Source organism: Pimephales promelas, chromosome 7 (assembly GCF_988280905.1).
Source record: "Pimephales promelas chromosome 7, fPimPro1.hap1.1, whole genome shotgun sequence".
Taxonomy (NCBI): domain Eukaryota; kingdom Metazoa; phylum Chordata; class Actinopteri; order Cypriniformes; family Leuciscidae; genus Pimephales; species Pimephales promelas.
In genome coordinates, this window is record NC_142775.1 from 39,971,959 (window position 1) to 39,989,016 (window position 17,058).

The 17,058-nt window shown below is 37.2% G+C and overlaps 1 protein-coding gene across 2 annotated transcripts; it reads right to left on the bottom strand.

The window, feature by feature from the left end:
• Window positions 1-35: 35 nt before the first annotated feature.
• On the bottom strand, window positions 36-16,960 carry ubxn4 (UBX domain protein 4). Of its 2 annotated transcripts, none has more exons than XM_089133481.1 (13): window positions 16,613-16,960; window positions 15,114-15,216; window positions 12,418-12,446; window positions 10,999-11,117; window positions 9,528-9,606; window positions 9,230-9,344; window positions 7,552-7,606; window positions 7,313-7,477; window positions 5,593-5,720; window positions 4,775-4,877; window positions 3,432-3,563; window positions 3,124-3,326; window positions 36-1,255 (listed from the first exon to the last, which is right to left on the bottom strand). In XM_089133481.1, exons 1-13 carry the CDS (start codon window positions 16,692-16,694, stop codon window positions 1,117-1,119), a joined length of 1,452 nt encoding a protein of 483 aa, XP_088989607.1. In that variant the 5' UTR covers window positions 16,695-16,960; the 3' UTR covers window positions 36-1,116. The 2 variants fall into 2 exon arrangements, with proteins under 2 accessions (XP_088989607.1, XP_088989606.1); XM_089133480.1 differs by having other exon boundaries at window positions 3,124-3,329.
• Window positions 16,961-17,058: the final 98 nt, after the last annotated feature.

The following is a 17,058-nucleotide window of genomic DNA, read 5'->3' on the forward strand; positions in this document are numbered from 1 at the left end:
AAACAGAAACTGATGATGATACAGTGAAAGCAATGAAAACTCAAAATATGTTTACCTTTAATATGAATTACAAAACATGATGACACGGAGTACAACAGATAATAGTAACTGCAAATTATTGCGTCAGGCAATTCATCAATTTGAGTCGTCCTACATTTTTGACACATTAATGAATTTCTTAAGAAAAAAAAATACTACCTTAAATTTTTGAGTACAGACTTACATTAAACGGACTTAAAAATTAGTTGAATCTTGCATGAGAAAAAAAGTTAACTAATTTTGATTAGTTAAAACAATGGAAACACTTTCATTTTCATTTATTTCAGTAATTCAATTCTGTGAAACTAGACTCATTGCATGAAAAGTGAGATATTTCAAGCCTTTATTTGTTAAAATTTTGACTTTCAGATATGAAAACTTTTTCACAATTTTCTAATTTTGAATTTGGGATTTGCATAAGCTGTAATAAAGGCTTGAAATATCTCACTTTGCATGTAATGAGTCTATATATTAGTTATTCCGCCTGTATGTTTTACAGCCCAGATGATTTATTTTATTTACTGTTAATTTGAAAAGGGACAGATACAAAAAAACATAGATTATTACATAAAGAACAATCCGATGCCTGTATCATAGTGTTTATAGCCAAGGCTAATTCGGATTAAACCACAACGAAACCAAAAGAGAAGAATGACTTCAGTCGAAGTGTTTCATTGAAAAACATCTTTTATTCTATGGTTAAAGGATCAAGTAGCATGTGTGCTCAACTAGTAGAAAGACATTCTATTGCCGAGGCGTTTCATGATGCCGTGGGGGTCAAAGCCACCGTATAAAACGCCACAAAGCCCTCAGGAATTCACAGCTTTATTATTAAATACTGTAACTGTATTAAATCAACCCTGGCAATAACAGAACATCATCCGTGAACCAGCGTGTTTGTCAAGCCTGGAGTCGTCCTGGTTAAAGTAGTCGGCACGCAGAAGCGAATTACGCTAACCTGATTCGATTTACCCATGCGGGATGGAGCGGGAGGGACGGGGGAATGGAAACCATAGCCCTAAATGATAAAAACCCACCGTGAAACACACTCAAATCAAACCGCTCGGGACCGGATCTCTACATCTGCTGCGTGGAGTTGCCGTTCCAGGTGTTGTTGTCGTCCTCGCTGTCTTCCTGAGTCCGTAGTCGGTATATTTTCCCGTCTTTCTTGAAGTCCTCCGGCCTCTTCTCAAGAACCCTCTTACGAACTGCATCTCTGGGGTGGAAAAACGAGCAGAACTGAGTAGAAATTCCTCTCACTGACACTCGATGTAGATAGTCCTGTCATTTTATGAAGTTAAAGCTGCGAAGCAGCATTCAAGCATTGAAGGCCTTTACAGTCCCCGTGAAATCAAAATTGAACCTATTTACTTTGTTAGCGCATATTACTAGTCTTGTGGTGAACAATTAATCCGTGCAAGTAAAAATATATTAAAAAAATGTTTTACCTTGGTAATCTTTAATCAAAATCTGAAAAGTTACTTCCGGTCTGGAACGGTTTCTTTTTCTGATGACGTAGGTTTCACAGTTTGGGTGGGGAAACGCTTAACCACTCCCCTCAAACCGTTAGTTTGCTATGAGCGAGAGATGGAGAGGAGGAGCGCTAGAGGAAAACCCTGCCCTCTGTTCAATATTCCGTTTCACTTGGAAATACGTCATAGACATATACACTAGACCTGACCTTGGATACGGCAGTTCATTAGAACGAATGCGTCAATAGAGCCGCCATCTTGAAACAGGGGAGCCCCTCCACTTTAATGCATCAGCGTCAATGTAGTAGACGCAGGTCTAACGCAAATAAAATCACCATAAATCATCATGAATGCGATTTTTCTTGTTTTTTTGGTTTATTCCAACGGTCAGACATGTATTTATCATTGATTCCAGAAAGAAAAAAAAAATTTAATTTAATTTTTTTTTTTTAAACATTCTTCCTAGTTCAGATTTCATCCGTGAACTTCATACGCTGCACAAAAGTCCGCCACCATCAATGAATTCGAAGTAAAGGCAGAGATAGCAGCGTTACCTAGCTACTTCCTATGACAAGACCCCTGTTCCAAGATGGCGGCGGTTTTGACGCATGCTTAGAACCCCCAGATGAGGTCTAGTGTATATGTCTATGGAAATACGTCACAGCACTGGAGAAAAATCATTTGCGACTTCCGGTTTACGGGGACTTAAAGCATTAAAGACATTAAGTTTTATTTAGTAAGCATTTAAAGGAGTAGTTCACTTTAAAAAAACTTTTGCTGATAATTTACTCACCCCCATGTCATCCAAGATGTCCACGTCTTTCTTTCTTCAGTCGAAAAGAAATTAAGGGTTTTTCTCCATATAATGGACTTCAATGGGGTCCAAACGGTTCAAGGTCCAAAACTGCAAACTGTTCAAAGGGCTCCAGATAATGGATAAGGGTCTTATCAAGTGAAACGATCGCTCATTTAATAAATAAAAAAGTTTAAGTTTTATAAGTTCAAATGCTCGCCTTGCTCTGTTAGGGTTAGGGTGTGATTCGCGTTCGTGACTCTCCTATTCAAACTCGTTCATCAAAATGAACGAATCTTTTCCCGAGTCAACTCCTTGAATGAACCAAATGACACGAAAAAAGATTTGTTCATTTAGATGAACTAGTTCGAACAGGAGATAAAACTTAAACTTTGTTATTTATTTTTTAAATGAGCGATCGTTTCGCTTGATAAGACCCTTATTCATCGTCTGGAATCGTTTAAAGCCCTTTGAACAGTTTGTACTCAAAGTGTCTTTTGGACCTTGAACCGTTTGGTTCCCATTGAAGTCCATTATATAGAGAAAAATCCTGGAATGTTTTCATCAAAAACCTTAATTTCTTTTCGACCGAAGAAAGAAAGACATGGACATCTTGGATGACATGGGGGTGAGTAAATTATCAGCAAAAGTTTTTTTTTCAAAAGTGAACTACTCCTTTAATATGTAGCAAAAATCTGGCAACCAGTGTCACACACATCATCAAGACTAACGTAGAAAGTGAACTTCCCCAACACTGCACTACAGGAATTTGAACATAAAGCTCCTCATGAGCACAGCTAGCGAAGCCCACAGACGCACCTCTTTGGTTCCCCGCCCGTGCCGGAGTCGTGTGTGTGGTGTGTGTGCTGGTTGTGGCCGGCTGCGGGAGGGGGGGCGGAGCTGAACAGGAATCCTCTGATGATCCTCCAGACGGCCAGCAGCGGGTAGAGGAGCGAGCCCAGCAGAGCCCACACGCCTCCTCCTGAGGACGAGCCAATCACAGCGCTGGACGGCCGGCTCGACTGCTGACGGACCAATCACAGGGACAACATTTCAGACGCTTGTATCCAACGTGACTTACAAACGACAATTATTTTACTATGTGTGTGTGTGTGTGTGTGTCTGACCGGCAGCAGGACGATGGATGCGCTGGGTGTGAGCTCCAGCTCCAGCAGAGATCTCTCCAGGTCTTCGGATGTGAACTCTCTTCTGGGAAACATGGTGGCCAATGAGAAGTGCCCGTATCTGTTCCCGACCTCCTGCAGGAAAACACGACTCACGTCACACACTCGCAGGCGTTCAGCTCGAGTGCCAAACAAACACACTTTTGACTTCGTCAAACATTTCATCAGATTTATTTTTTACATTCAAGTTGTTCTTTTTCTTTTTTAAAGGGATAGTTCACTTTGAAATTAATTTTTGGTTTGTTTTAACGTACCTCAAGGGCATCCGAGATGTAGGTGTCTTCAATTTTGATATTTTTAGGTCAAACCGTTCGTGTCTGTCAGTCATATAATGGAGGTCTATGGTCACCACCTCAAAGAGCATGCACAGAGAAGTCCAAATTAAACATGATTTAATGACTCGTAAATGTAAGCACACACTGATGGCCTAAGACACGAAACGAGCGGTTTGTGTGAGAAAACCAACAGTATTTATATCGTTTTACCTCGTGTAATCACAGTGATCTGAATCAGTTGTTCAATGTCCAACTGAACCGAACTGAATCAGTTCAATGTTACGCCGGAAGTGATCGCTTGCGTGTGACGTCACTCAATATTTACACGGAGATTTCGGAAGTTTTACCTTTTACTAAACATATTTAGATATACCGAAATCATCTTCCATTGCGGTTTCCCGTATATCTAAATATGTTTAGCGAAAGGTAAAACTTCCGAAATCTCCGTGTAAATATTGAGTGACGTCGGCGCGCAAGCGATCACTTCCAGACCGAAGCGCCCGTGCCGTCAGATCATTTTGTCGTGGCTATGATTACAAGAGGTAAAACGATATAAATACTGTTGGTTTTCTCACACAAACCGCTCGTTTCGTGTCTTAGGCCATCGATGTGTACTTACATTTACGAGTCATTAAATCATGTTTAATTTGGACTTCTCTGTGCTGCTCTTTGAGGTGGTGACCATAGACCTCCATTATATTTTTATGACCTAAAAATATCAAAATTGAAAATACTGCGTAAACCAAGACACCTACATCTTGGATGCCCTTGAGGTAAGATAAAACATATCAAAAATTTATTTTAAAGTGAACTATCCCTTTAAGGTTGTTCCAAAGCATCTCAATGGAGGAAAATACTCGCTTTGGATAAAAGCGTCTGCTAAATGAACAATAGGAAATGAGAAATAAGAGAGCCTCTATTGAGGTTTTGCTCACGAAAACTCAGAGCACTTCAAACCTGGTCACACTAATCAGATTCACAGGACATTCACCATCACACACACACACTGACCTGAGCAGCGAACTGTCGGACCTCCTGCAGACGCGCCTCTGAGGGAAACTGGTTAGTGAAGGACGAGCCGTCGGGCAGACGAAACTGAATCCTGGCGACCGCACTGAGAGAAAATATTGACTTAATTTCGTCAGCCTGTAAACCTTTTTATTTTACTAGGTAAATTCCATATTCACAAAGCTAAATTCTCTAAATCAAATCATTCTCTAAATCATTTTTTTCAAATTAAAACCGATATATATTTTGAGTCTCTTAAGTGAGTTAAAAATAAGAAACCTATGTCAGCAACTGAATTATGCTCTAAAATGTTCAAGTGAAAATTTAGGAAAATATTTCTGTTTTTATAGATAATGAAATTTGTAAGTCTGTCTATTTAAGCTATGTATTATTATTTTGATTTATTATTATTTTTATTATTATTATTTTCTTTCAATTAATTTTATTCTGATGTTTATTTATTTTTTGCTGTATATTATTTGTTGACGAACTGTGATGCTTGTATGTTTGTAACTTGCATTTCAAAAAAAAAAATATATATAAAAATATAAATAAATAATAATAATAATAATAAATAAAAATAAATATCTTCAGCCATTTTGCTTCTCCAGTAAATACATCTTGATTTAAGAATGTTTAGATATTTGTGCTGGAAAACAAGACGGAAACACTGAGGAAGAACTTTTTTTTTTCTGCAGTTCATAAAACATTTTTAACAGCTTCTGTCCCGAATTTTCATTTCGCCATTTCATCATGCAATGAGAATTCAGGAAAGTACATGATGTCATTGGTTGTGAAATCAGGCTTGGTTGTGATGTCACCTTCTCTCTCTCCGTGTGGCGTCTCTCTTGGCCTCGTGTTCAGCGGCTCTGGCCTGCAGCGCTGCTAGTCTGGTCGCCTCTGTGTCCTGCTGGTTCTGCGCGTAACGGGCCGCTCGGTCCGCACGGTCCTGTGGATCACACCAGAGTCAAGCGTGTGTGTGTGTGTATGAACAACAGCACAACTCGTGTCGTGTAGGAACTGAATGACACTGAGAGTCTGTCTGAGAGCAGTGAGACGCTCGAGGTCGTGCTGTACATCACTGTATAATATTGAAGTCTTATTTTGATGAACTGATGCGTTGATGCGTGAACAAAACGGTTTGTGCTTTTTTTCTTTTGATTTGAAACAAACTCTCAGCTTTCAAATTCTGTTTTAATAAGAAATTCAAACAATAAATGCGCGTTTGTGGCTCTTTAAATGTTACGTTAAACATCGTGTAGCTGTGAACCGATCGTCTCTAAATATTTATAAATGTTTTATATATAAATAACAAATTTTTCTTAAATATATTCGTATTTACACTACCGGTCAAAAGTTTTAGATAATTTAATGTTTTTATTACAAGTCTGTGCAGTCTTCTGCTCACCAAGGCTGCATTTTTTTTTAAACAAAAAAACAAAACAACAGTAATATTGTGAAATATTATGACTATTTAAAATGATTGTTTTCTATTTTAATATATATTAAAATGTCATTTATTCCTCTGAAAAAAAGCTGCATTTTCAGCATCATTACTCCAGTCTTGAGTGTCACATGATCCATTAGAAATCATTCTAATATGCTGATTTTATGCTCAAAAAACATTCATTTTTCAAAAATTCTTTGATGAATAGAAAGTTCAAAAGAACAGCATTTAATTAAAATAGAATCTTTTCTAACATTATAAATGTCTTTACTGTAACTTTTGATCAATTTAACTCATCCTTGATGAATATAAGTATTATTATTTTTTAAATAAATTACAAATAAAATAAAAAATAAAATACAAATTCTTACTGACCCCAAACTTTTGAATGGTAGTGATTAATGTTACAAAAGCTTAATTTCCATTTCAGATCAATTCTGTTCTTTTGAACTTTCTATTCATCAAAGAATCCTGAAATAAAAATGTAAAAAACTGTTTTCAACATGGATAATAATCATAAATGTTTCTTGAGCAGCAAATCATCCTATTAGAGTGATTTCTGAAGGATCATGTGACACTGAAGACTGGAGTAATGATGATGAACATTCAGCTTTGATCACATGAATAAATTACACTTTACTATATATATATATATATATATTCAGAAAAAAAATTGCAATATTAATGGTTTTTAATCATATAAATGCAGCCTTGGTGAGCAGAAGAGACTTCTTTTAAAAATCTTACTGATTTAAAACTTTTGATTGTAGTGTATATATACAAACAATTATACACAGTAGTACACACAAATTTTAATTTTGGATGCAATATTTGATGTTTTTGGAATAAATGCGTTATGAAATGTTTATATTTCAAAAAAAACGAAGTGGAGTAGATCTAGATAAATATTTATGTTATTAAAAAGTTATTATTAAAACTGGCTTACATATCAGTTAACTTTAACAAGTTTATGTTTCTCCGTGAGAAAGGTTAACACGTACTGTGCCAGATGTACAGTATATGAATCAAATCACGAGCTTGTGAATGGACAGGTCTGATTTACAGTACAACAGAAGAAAAAGACGGCGTGATACCAGAGCGATCTGCTGCTTGACTCGTTCTCTGGCCGCTTTCTCCTCCGCCTTCTCTCGATTCCTCTCCTCCAGGAGGCGTTTGGTCTTCTCGTCCTCCTGCTTCTTCTTGTAGTCCAGGATCTCCTTCCCCATCTTACGCCTCTCCACCTCCTTCCTCAGCTCGTTCTGTCCGTGCGAGAGGAACATGGCGTCATTCCCGGCATTCAGTGGCCGTTCAGAGTGTGTTAAGAGACAATTACCTCTTCTTCTGCTTTCTTTTTCTGCTCACGTCTTTCCTCCAGCTTCTTCGTTAACCTACATAAGAAAAAAGGGGTTTCCATTCAAAAACGTTATAAAGAAAACACTTTCTTATTCTGGGTTCATTTTGGCCTACGCTGGTCATGTGTGTGATGCGTGATACTTCGAGTAATTACTGACAGACTTCTCATTTTGGGGTGAACTATCTCTTTAAGGCACTTTAAGCGTTTTAGCACGTCCTGCTGTTTTTAGTGACTGAAATACGTACGTGATACCATATGGATCACAAGTGCCCAAAACTTCACATATTTTTAGTTTTTATTCTTTTGAGATTGTAAATTGTGCAGTTCTATGGATGTTTTGGCCTCCAGGTCTCGATCATGACTGAAAACTATGAATTGATCTGAGCTTAAGCGCTTCAGTTTTTGAGAGGAGAAAAGATCACACAAGCTGATTCAGAGGTACATAAGCTTCGATCAATGAGGCCTACACTCTCTGAAAAAAAGGTACAAAAGCCGTCACTGGGGCTGTACTTTTTCAAAAGGGAAAACTTTTGGCCATTAGGTTTTAATATGTACATTTTAGGTGCTATTATGGACATTTTAGGTGCTAATATGGTCATTTAGGTGCTAATATGGACATTTAGGTGCTAATATGGACATTTTAGGTGCTAATATGTACATTTTAGGTGCTAATATGGACATTTAGGTGCTAATATGGACATTTTAGGTGCTAATATGTACATTTTAGGTGCTAATATGGACATTTAGGTGCTAATATGTACATTTTAGGCACTATTATGTACATTTTAGTTGCTAGTATGTACATTTTAGGTGCTAATATGTACATTTTAGGTGCTATTATCTACATTTTAGGTGCTAATATGGACATTATAGGCGCTATTATCTACATTTAAGGTGCTAATATGTACATTGTAGGCGCTATTATCTACATTTTAGGTGCTAATATGTACATTGTAGGCGCTATTATCTACATTTAAGGTGCTAATATGTACATTGTAGGCGCTATTATCTACATTTTAGGTGCTAATATGTACATTGTAGGCGCTATTATCTACATTTAAGGTGCTAATATGGACATTGTAGGCGCTATTATCTACATTTTAGGTGCTAATATGTACATTGTAGGCACTATTATCTACATTTAAGGTGCTAATATGTACATTTTAGGTGCTAATTTGTATATTTTAGGCACTATTATGTACATTTTAGGTGCTAATATGTACATTTTAGGTGCTATTATGTATATTTTAGGAGCTATTATGTACATTTTGGTGCTAATATGTACATTTTAGGTGCTAATATGTACATTTTAGGAGCTATTATGTACATTTTAGGTATCAATATGCTCCCTTTAGATACTTGTGAAAAGGTACAGCCCCAGTGTACCTTTTCTTCTGAGAGAGTACAATCAATCACTTCCAAAATAAAATGTAAAACCAGGGCTAAAGTTGATAAACATATATTGAATCAAATATTTGGCAATAACAAAGAATAATGAGATATTTCCAAGCAGTTTTTTGCACGGCTGGTCGTTTTTGACCAGAAACACCACAAGAGTAACAAGGTGGGAAATCAAGATGGTTCATTTATTTCAGACAAACCCTCTCGCTAACGTCTAACTAGCGCAGTTCCCGTCCAGAAGTCATGCTCCACTCACCTCTCCACCCTGGCATCTAAGGGCTCGTCTGGCTCGTCTGACCGCAGGCTTTTATCCTCACCTGGAGTCACATAACCTGACGCTCCGTCTTCCTCCATCGGCACAGACAGGGATTCTGGGGAACAGAAGGATTCTGTTGGCTTCACCAAAACATCACTGAAATGAAAACATGCAAAATTCTGTCGCTTGCATCAGCAGTGTGTGTCTGAAACACAGCTGAACCAGCACTAGATGCAAATCCGTATTTCCTGAAAGATGCAGATGTGAGCAAACCATCATCCAGCCTTTAACACGTCACCTTTAGATGTGGAGTCCTGAGAATCACAGACGGGTCTCTCTGTGTCCGTCTCTCCACCTTCAATCTGCTCCGTGTGCATCTGTACAGAAGGGTTTGTTATTGTGTGTGACTTTAATCTACATTAAAGTCACCATGAAATCAAAATGGACAAGTCTTGTTTTTAATGTATACAGTGTCCCCTCCCTCTCGCAGCGCCTCTTCTTTGATGATGTGGGCGGAGCAACCTGTCACTCACATGAGATCAGCCAATAGCAAACCACAACCATCTAATTAATTCCAAACATACAAAACCAAGCCTCGCCCACATTTGTTCTTGTTTGAGAAGCCGGATACACTTCACAATAGGGAAGAAAGGAAGACAACAACTTCTGTTTCATGCAGACTTTAAATTGGATACATTTGTGTTACAATCCACACTAGTGTGTTTCAAAAGATTAAAATCATCTTACAGCACACGTATGAAACTAATAAAAGCTTGATGATACAGAGAAACCATGCGTAATAAATTCCTGCCATGTGATTGGTTGATTAGATAATTGTGTTAATGAGAAATTGAACAGGTGTTTGTAATAATCCTTTAGCAGGGTTTCTGCATATTTCACAAAGTAAAATTTAAGACTTTTTAAGACCTTTTTAAGACCATTATGAATGAAATTTAAGACCTATATCACAACAACAACAACAAAAAATGCGTAACGAGTCTCAAAATTATTCGCAAAGTAATTTAATTTATTCAAACTGAACATTCGGCGAAAATCGGTACAAACGGTTCCGTGATTTTGGAAATTTGTTCTGTTTTTATAAAATCCCCTATTCCAAAGCGTGTAATGTAGAGCGTTTTCTCTTTCCCGCACCTGAAGGAAACATCGTTTGAAACAATGTAGGACTGGTGTCTTGTCGCCGTGTGGAGAACCCAGAGCACCTCCGCTATTAGTGTTGGCTCTGATCAAAAAGCAAAATCCAAATCAGCAAAATTGGATCCTAAATTCAGATATTTCAGGCCAAGTATTGCTAAACTTCCACGTCCCCATAGCTGAATAAAATCCGTTTTATGTGGTATCTGAGATACCCGCCAATAACACAAAACCTCAAAACTGATTGGCTGATGCATGTTGGTCTATTTTGTAGTCGTAATACAGCAAATTTAGAACTACAAATACGTAATATAAATTAAAAAAATCATTCCAAAGCGCTGTGGGAGCATTTCAATGAGATTTACATGGACATAGGTAAACTAAGACCCGTTTAAAAAGATTTAAGACCTAGGACACAATACTTCAGCAAATTTAAGACTTTTTAAGACCTTAAATTGTGATTTTGAAATTTTAGACTTTTTTTTAAGACCCCGCGGAAACCCTGTTTTGGTGAGTGTGTAGTTTTGCAGAAATCTTCACGGTGTTGGAGTCTTTCAGTGTGAGCAGGTCCCTCACCATCATGTTTGCTTGTACCGTTGTGGCTTGTGTTTATTCACCTGGGTGACTTTGACGATCCTCCGCTTCAGCTCGTCCGCCGTGACGCTGCCTGCGATGACCTCCAGAGGAATGCCGTTCTCTCCTATGAAGAAACTGGAGGGGATACACACGACCGGATCTGTGCCAGCTCAGAGTTAAAGACGCAAACAGATCTGGAATATCTCAGACATCACATTTGACAAAGCTGGGCAACGATTAATCGCAATTAAAATACAGTGGTGTGAATAAGTTTTGGCACCCATGCTAAAGTTGCCTAAAAAGAGGAATAAAAAATCATCTTTTGGATATTGATCTTAATGCCTTAATTAGAAAAATGAGGAAAACTCCAACCTTTAAGGACACCAATTTTCTTTGTGAATGAAAAATGTATCATAAATAAATAAATGTTTTTCCTTAAAATACAGGGTGCATAAGTCTGGACACCCCTATGTTAAATTCCCATAGAGTCAGGCAGATTTTTAATTTTAAAAGCCAGTTATTTCATGGATCCAGGATAATATGCATCCTGATAAAGTTCCTGATAAAGTTATTAAAACACACCTTCCACCACACCTAGAGATTGGCATGGGGTACTTTCCATAAGATCATCTTTCAATGCAAATCAAACTAGCTATTAGGCTAACTGAAGTAAAACCATGCCAATCTCTAGGTGTGGTGGAAGGTGTGTTTTAATATAATATTATTTTAATATTTTAATTTCAAAGGCCACGGGAACTTTATTAGGATGCATATTATCCTGGATCCATGAAATAACTGGCTTTTAAAAATAAAAATCTGCCTGACTCTATGGGAATTTAACATAGGGGTGTCCTGACTTATGCACCCTGTATTTTAAGGAAAAACATTTATTTATTTATGATACATTTTTCATTCACAAAGAAAATTGGTGTCCTTAAAGGTTGGAGTTTTCCTCATTTTTCTAATTAAGGCATTAAGATCAATATCCAAAAGATCCTCTTTTTAGGCAACTTTAGCATGGGTGTCCAAACTTATTTACACCACTGTATGTTTGTGTTTACATAATAAAAGTGTGTGTGCTGTGCATAATTATTTTGTATATATAATACACACACATTAAGAAAAAAATGTTATTTATATATAAATTATATATACGTACAATTTTTCTCAAATATTTACACATGCATGTGTGTGTGTGTTTATATACTAAATATATTTGGCTCTCAGTAGATGTGCCGTTCGTGAGCATTTCCTCCTTCAGATCGTCACAGAAAAGCCTGACTCAGGTCATGAGTTTCTTGTTTTGTTTCTTTTTTAAGCACAGAGAGCCTTGTTCACATGTCAATCTTTGTATTTGAAAGTTTAAACACTCTAAATGTTTCCTGTGAAATTGGACATTAGGCGTATTTTATAATTTAGATTATCCCACCGTTTGTCCACAGAAGTACAGGAAAGGATACAGATTTGAGAGAACTGGACACATGTTTCACTGCAAGAACAAGAGAGACAGACAGAGACTGGAGTGAATCAGAGACGACACCGGTAGGCATGGGCGGTATCCAAATTTTCATACCGTCAAACCTCCTCCCTATTTTACCGCGGTATACGGTATTACCGCGTGACTAATTAAAAATTACGAGATAAGGCTCAGACGGCATCACACATGATGACACGTTCAACCAGAGAGTGTCGGTTCCAATAATGCATCTAAAAGCTGTCAATCAACTATTAGAAAACAGGAGATGCACATTGTCTCACACCAGAGAATGTGAGCAGAGTGGTGATATTTCCTCTAGAGAGGGCAGCGCATTTCTGAAGATCACGCGCCACGAGCTCTCGACGCGAGCCGAGTGGAGCCGAGATAAAATTATTTATTAATAAACTAGTGTTTTCTATGTCAGTTGCTTCAAAGATAAAGATTGCATTGACGATGCAAACTGGCATCTTCATGGTATGAAAACACGAATAAAGAGTACCCTAATGCACACTTCATATAAGCCTATAGCAGAGAGCAGCCCATTTCTTTTAGCTTGTAATTGTTTTTTTAAAAGTATAGACATTTCAAGCTTACATATATATACACTTCTCAGATCATTAAGACATGTATCTTATATGCCGAGTTTCAGTTCATGTATGAATCGCGCTCCAGTCATGCGTCGGCGCGTGTCCTGATTACTATCTTTGCTTTTTATTTATTAGCCTAATCCAGGCAATTCGTTGATGAAAAAAAAAAAATGAAGATGCAATTTATTCAAAACGAAATTCGTTTTAAAGAAAGGCTTTGTACAAAACAAAACGTAATAAGTGGCCATAATCATGTCTGACTGACCCAACGTGTTTTCTATGTCAATTGCTGCAAAGATAAAGATTGCATGCAAACTCGCATCTTCGCGGTAGTGAACGCGAATAAAGAGTAATGAACACTACATATGAATTAGCCTAAACATAAGCAGAGAGCAGCCAATTTATTTTAGATTGTTAAAGAAGACATTTCAAGCTTACTATATATATACACTTCTCAGATCTTGTTTCTTATATGCGAGGTTCAGTTCATGTATGAGTCGCGCTCCAGTCATGCGCCGGCGCGTGTCCTGATCAGCTATATTTGCTTATTATTAATTAATCCAGGCAATTCGTTGATGAAAAAAAATTAAAATGAAGATGCAATTTATTCAAAACGAAATTCGTTTTAAAGAAAGGATTTCTACAAAACAAAACGTAATAAGTGGTCATAATCATGTCTGACTGACCCATTCCAAATGTTTTCCGATATTGCGCATTTTATGATCTTATCTTAGTCATCTCATGAAGTTCCCTTTTCATAAAATCAACATACATAGAAAAACATCATATTATTAAAGAAATATGAAAGGAATACGTTTTTTTTTTTCAAACCTAGCTTATATTTAAGCGTCACACGGTCCGTCCCACTGTAGACATGCATGTGGCGTACATGTGGTGGTGGGGCGCAATTTTCAAATAATAATCGAATAATACCAGGCAATCTTTAAATATTATTTTTGCTTGAAATGCCCATCCCTGCCAAACTGCAGAAGTCGTGTTCTTCTTCGAGACCAAGTCACTCGGTGCGCAATCTTTGCCCTCTCTCCCCCACTCTCTCGTCACCACACTGTCACGTCATGAGAACCAGATATAAGCATTTTAGCCATTAAATAAATTGTATTTAAAACATTGCACTTATATTATTTCTGACGGTGTGACGATATTCAAAATGATACCGTTGCTATTTTTAGATCCCGCGGTATACGATATTACCGTAATACCGCCCAAGCCTAGACACCGGCTACGTTTACATGCGCAAAATTATGATGAATCTGAACGTAGTGTTTACATAAGATACATTCGATATTTGTGGGTTCTGATAATGCCAAATGTCTGATATTGCCAGTAAAAAGCGGCTTACATTATTAAATATATTTATATAGCGCTTTTCACAATACAGATTGTATCAAAGCTGCTTCACAGTATCAATCAAGACAACATAACAGTGTTTGTTTATTCATGAAAAAAAGACAATCAAGTTTGGTAGAGCTGATCAATGGTATGATGGGTCATTTAATTTGAATATCTCAAGTATGTGTACATTGTCCTGTGCTTTGAGTCCAAGCTTATTCATTTACTCACACAATGTAATATCAAAGTTAGCCTACAGTTTTGGTTAACCTTCGATCATATGTCTTGGAGTACGGCAATAATACGTTCAGTATCGTGATATGTGTCGAATCGTGACACCCCTAATGAACACTGCACAAATATACAGTTTCCCGCTGTTTGCACATAATAATTATTCTCCTTCATTGGGTCTTTATTCGTTTTAAACAGCAGACTTAATATTGATCAATGAGAGGAGGATTATAGGATGACGGGAAACAGCTCGTTCCGCACGTCATTACACTATTTCTACGCCCTTTCGGTTTCAGTTTTCAATCCGATCCAGTGTTTACATGTTCTCTCGGTCGGATTAGAAAAGGAATAAACCACTCAATCCAGGGTTTACATGAAGGCTTTTCAGTCCGACTGAGCCGTCATGCGGTTACTAAAGGATTAATTAGTTGCATGTGTGTAGCCACTGATCTGATATGATGTGTGTGTGTGTGTGTGTGTGTGTGTGTGTGTGTGTGTCGGTCTCACTCACCTCTGAGCGTCCACTCGTATCGCCACACAGCAGTTCTCCACCGCATCCGACACACTCTCCGTCTCCCAACTGGAGATCAGCTGAGAGGACTGATCATCACTCCCTAACAGACAGACAGACAGAGAGAGAGAGAGACAGATTAAATGACATCCACAGAAAGACAGACAGACAGACAGACATATAGATAGATAGATAGATAGATAGATAGATAGATAGATAGATAGATAGATAGATAGATAGATAGATAGATAGATAGATGAATAGATAGATAGAATAACACAGACAGATACATAGATAGACACATAGATAGATAGACATACAGACAGGCAGGCAGAATAACACAGACAGACAGACAGACAGACAGACAGATAGATAGATAGATAGATAGATAGATAGATAGATAGATAGATAGATAGATAGATAGATAAAAACAGACAGATAGATGATAGATAGATAGATAGATAGATAGATAGATAGATAGATAGATAGATAGATAGATAGATAGATAGATAGATAGATAGATAGATAGATAAAAACAGACAGATAGATGATAGATAGATAGATAGATAGATAGATAGATAGATAGATAGATAGATAGATAGATAGATAGATAGATAGATAGATAGATAGACAGACAGAATAACACAGACAGACAGATAGACATATAGATAGATAAACACAGACAGACAGAAAGATAGATAGATATATAGAATAACACAGACAGACAGATAGACGATAGATAGACAGACAGACAGACAGACAGACAGACAGATAGATAGATAGATAGATAGATAGATAAAATAACACAGACAGACAGATAGACGATAGATAGACAGACAGACAGATAGATAGATAAACACAGACAGACAGATAGATAGATAGATAGATAGATAGATAGATAGATAGATAGACAGACAGATAGATAAACACAGACAGACAGACAGACAGACAGATAGATAGATAGATAGATAGATAGATAGATAGATAGATAGATAGATAGATAGATAGATAGATAGATAGATAGACTGGCAGATGGATAGACAGACAGACAGACAGACAGATAGATAGATAGATAGATAGATAGATAGATAGATAGATAGATAGACAGACAGACAGACTGGCAGATGGATAGACAGAATGACAGACAGATACACACACACTTGAAATCACATGACCGTCTTAGTCAGTTTGACGAAATTATCCGGTTCTGACTGGAAAACAAATCAACTCACTCTGCAATGGATAAACAAATATGATATGATGATGAAATATTATAGTAATGACTCAGCTGATGCGGACACGTCGTGTCAATACAAGCGCATATCTGATTAATTTAACGTTAAACAAAGCGCATATCTGACACATTAACCGGATCCATCTGTGTCCCCTCATCATCTGTCATCGAATAATACTGTAAAAACCATAGGTAAACACACAGTGAAGCAGTGTGTGTGTGTGTGTGTGTGTGACGGAGATGATATGATAGTCAGGTAACTTACCTGTGATCACAACCACAAACACAGATTTGCGCTGTTTAGCTGACGCGATGGCCGCTGGGATTGAGCCTTCAAACCAGCGCATGATGAAGATGACTATGGTGAAGATCAATGCTGCTGCTGAGCTACAAACGATTCGACAACTCACAGCTGCCGGAAGCTGCGCTGAGAACACGGAAGCAGTTCGACCCGAGGAACTCTGGGAAATGTAGTTTAATTTTATTTTATCAATGTCGTATGATTTATTTATTATTTATTTATTTATTTAAGAACGTAAAAAAAAAAAAAAAAAACAGGCGCAAGTAACTACAAAATTCCAAAGACAGGAAAAAAGACGCCTAATACAGATTCTTGTAATAGTCCAGATATGGAATGCCAAAGCTGACTTAATTAAAAAAAAAATAAATACATAAATAAATAAATAAATATTCAAAGAAATGTAAAAAAGC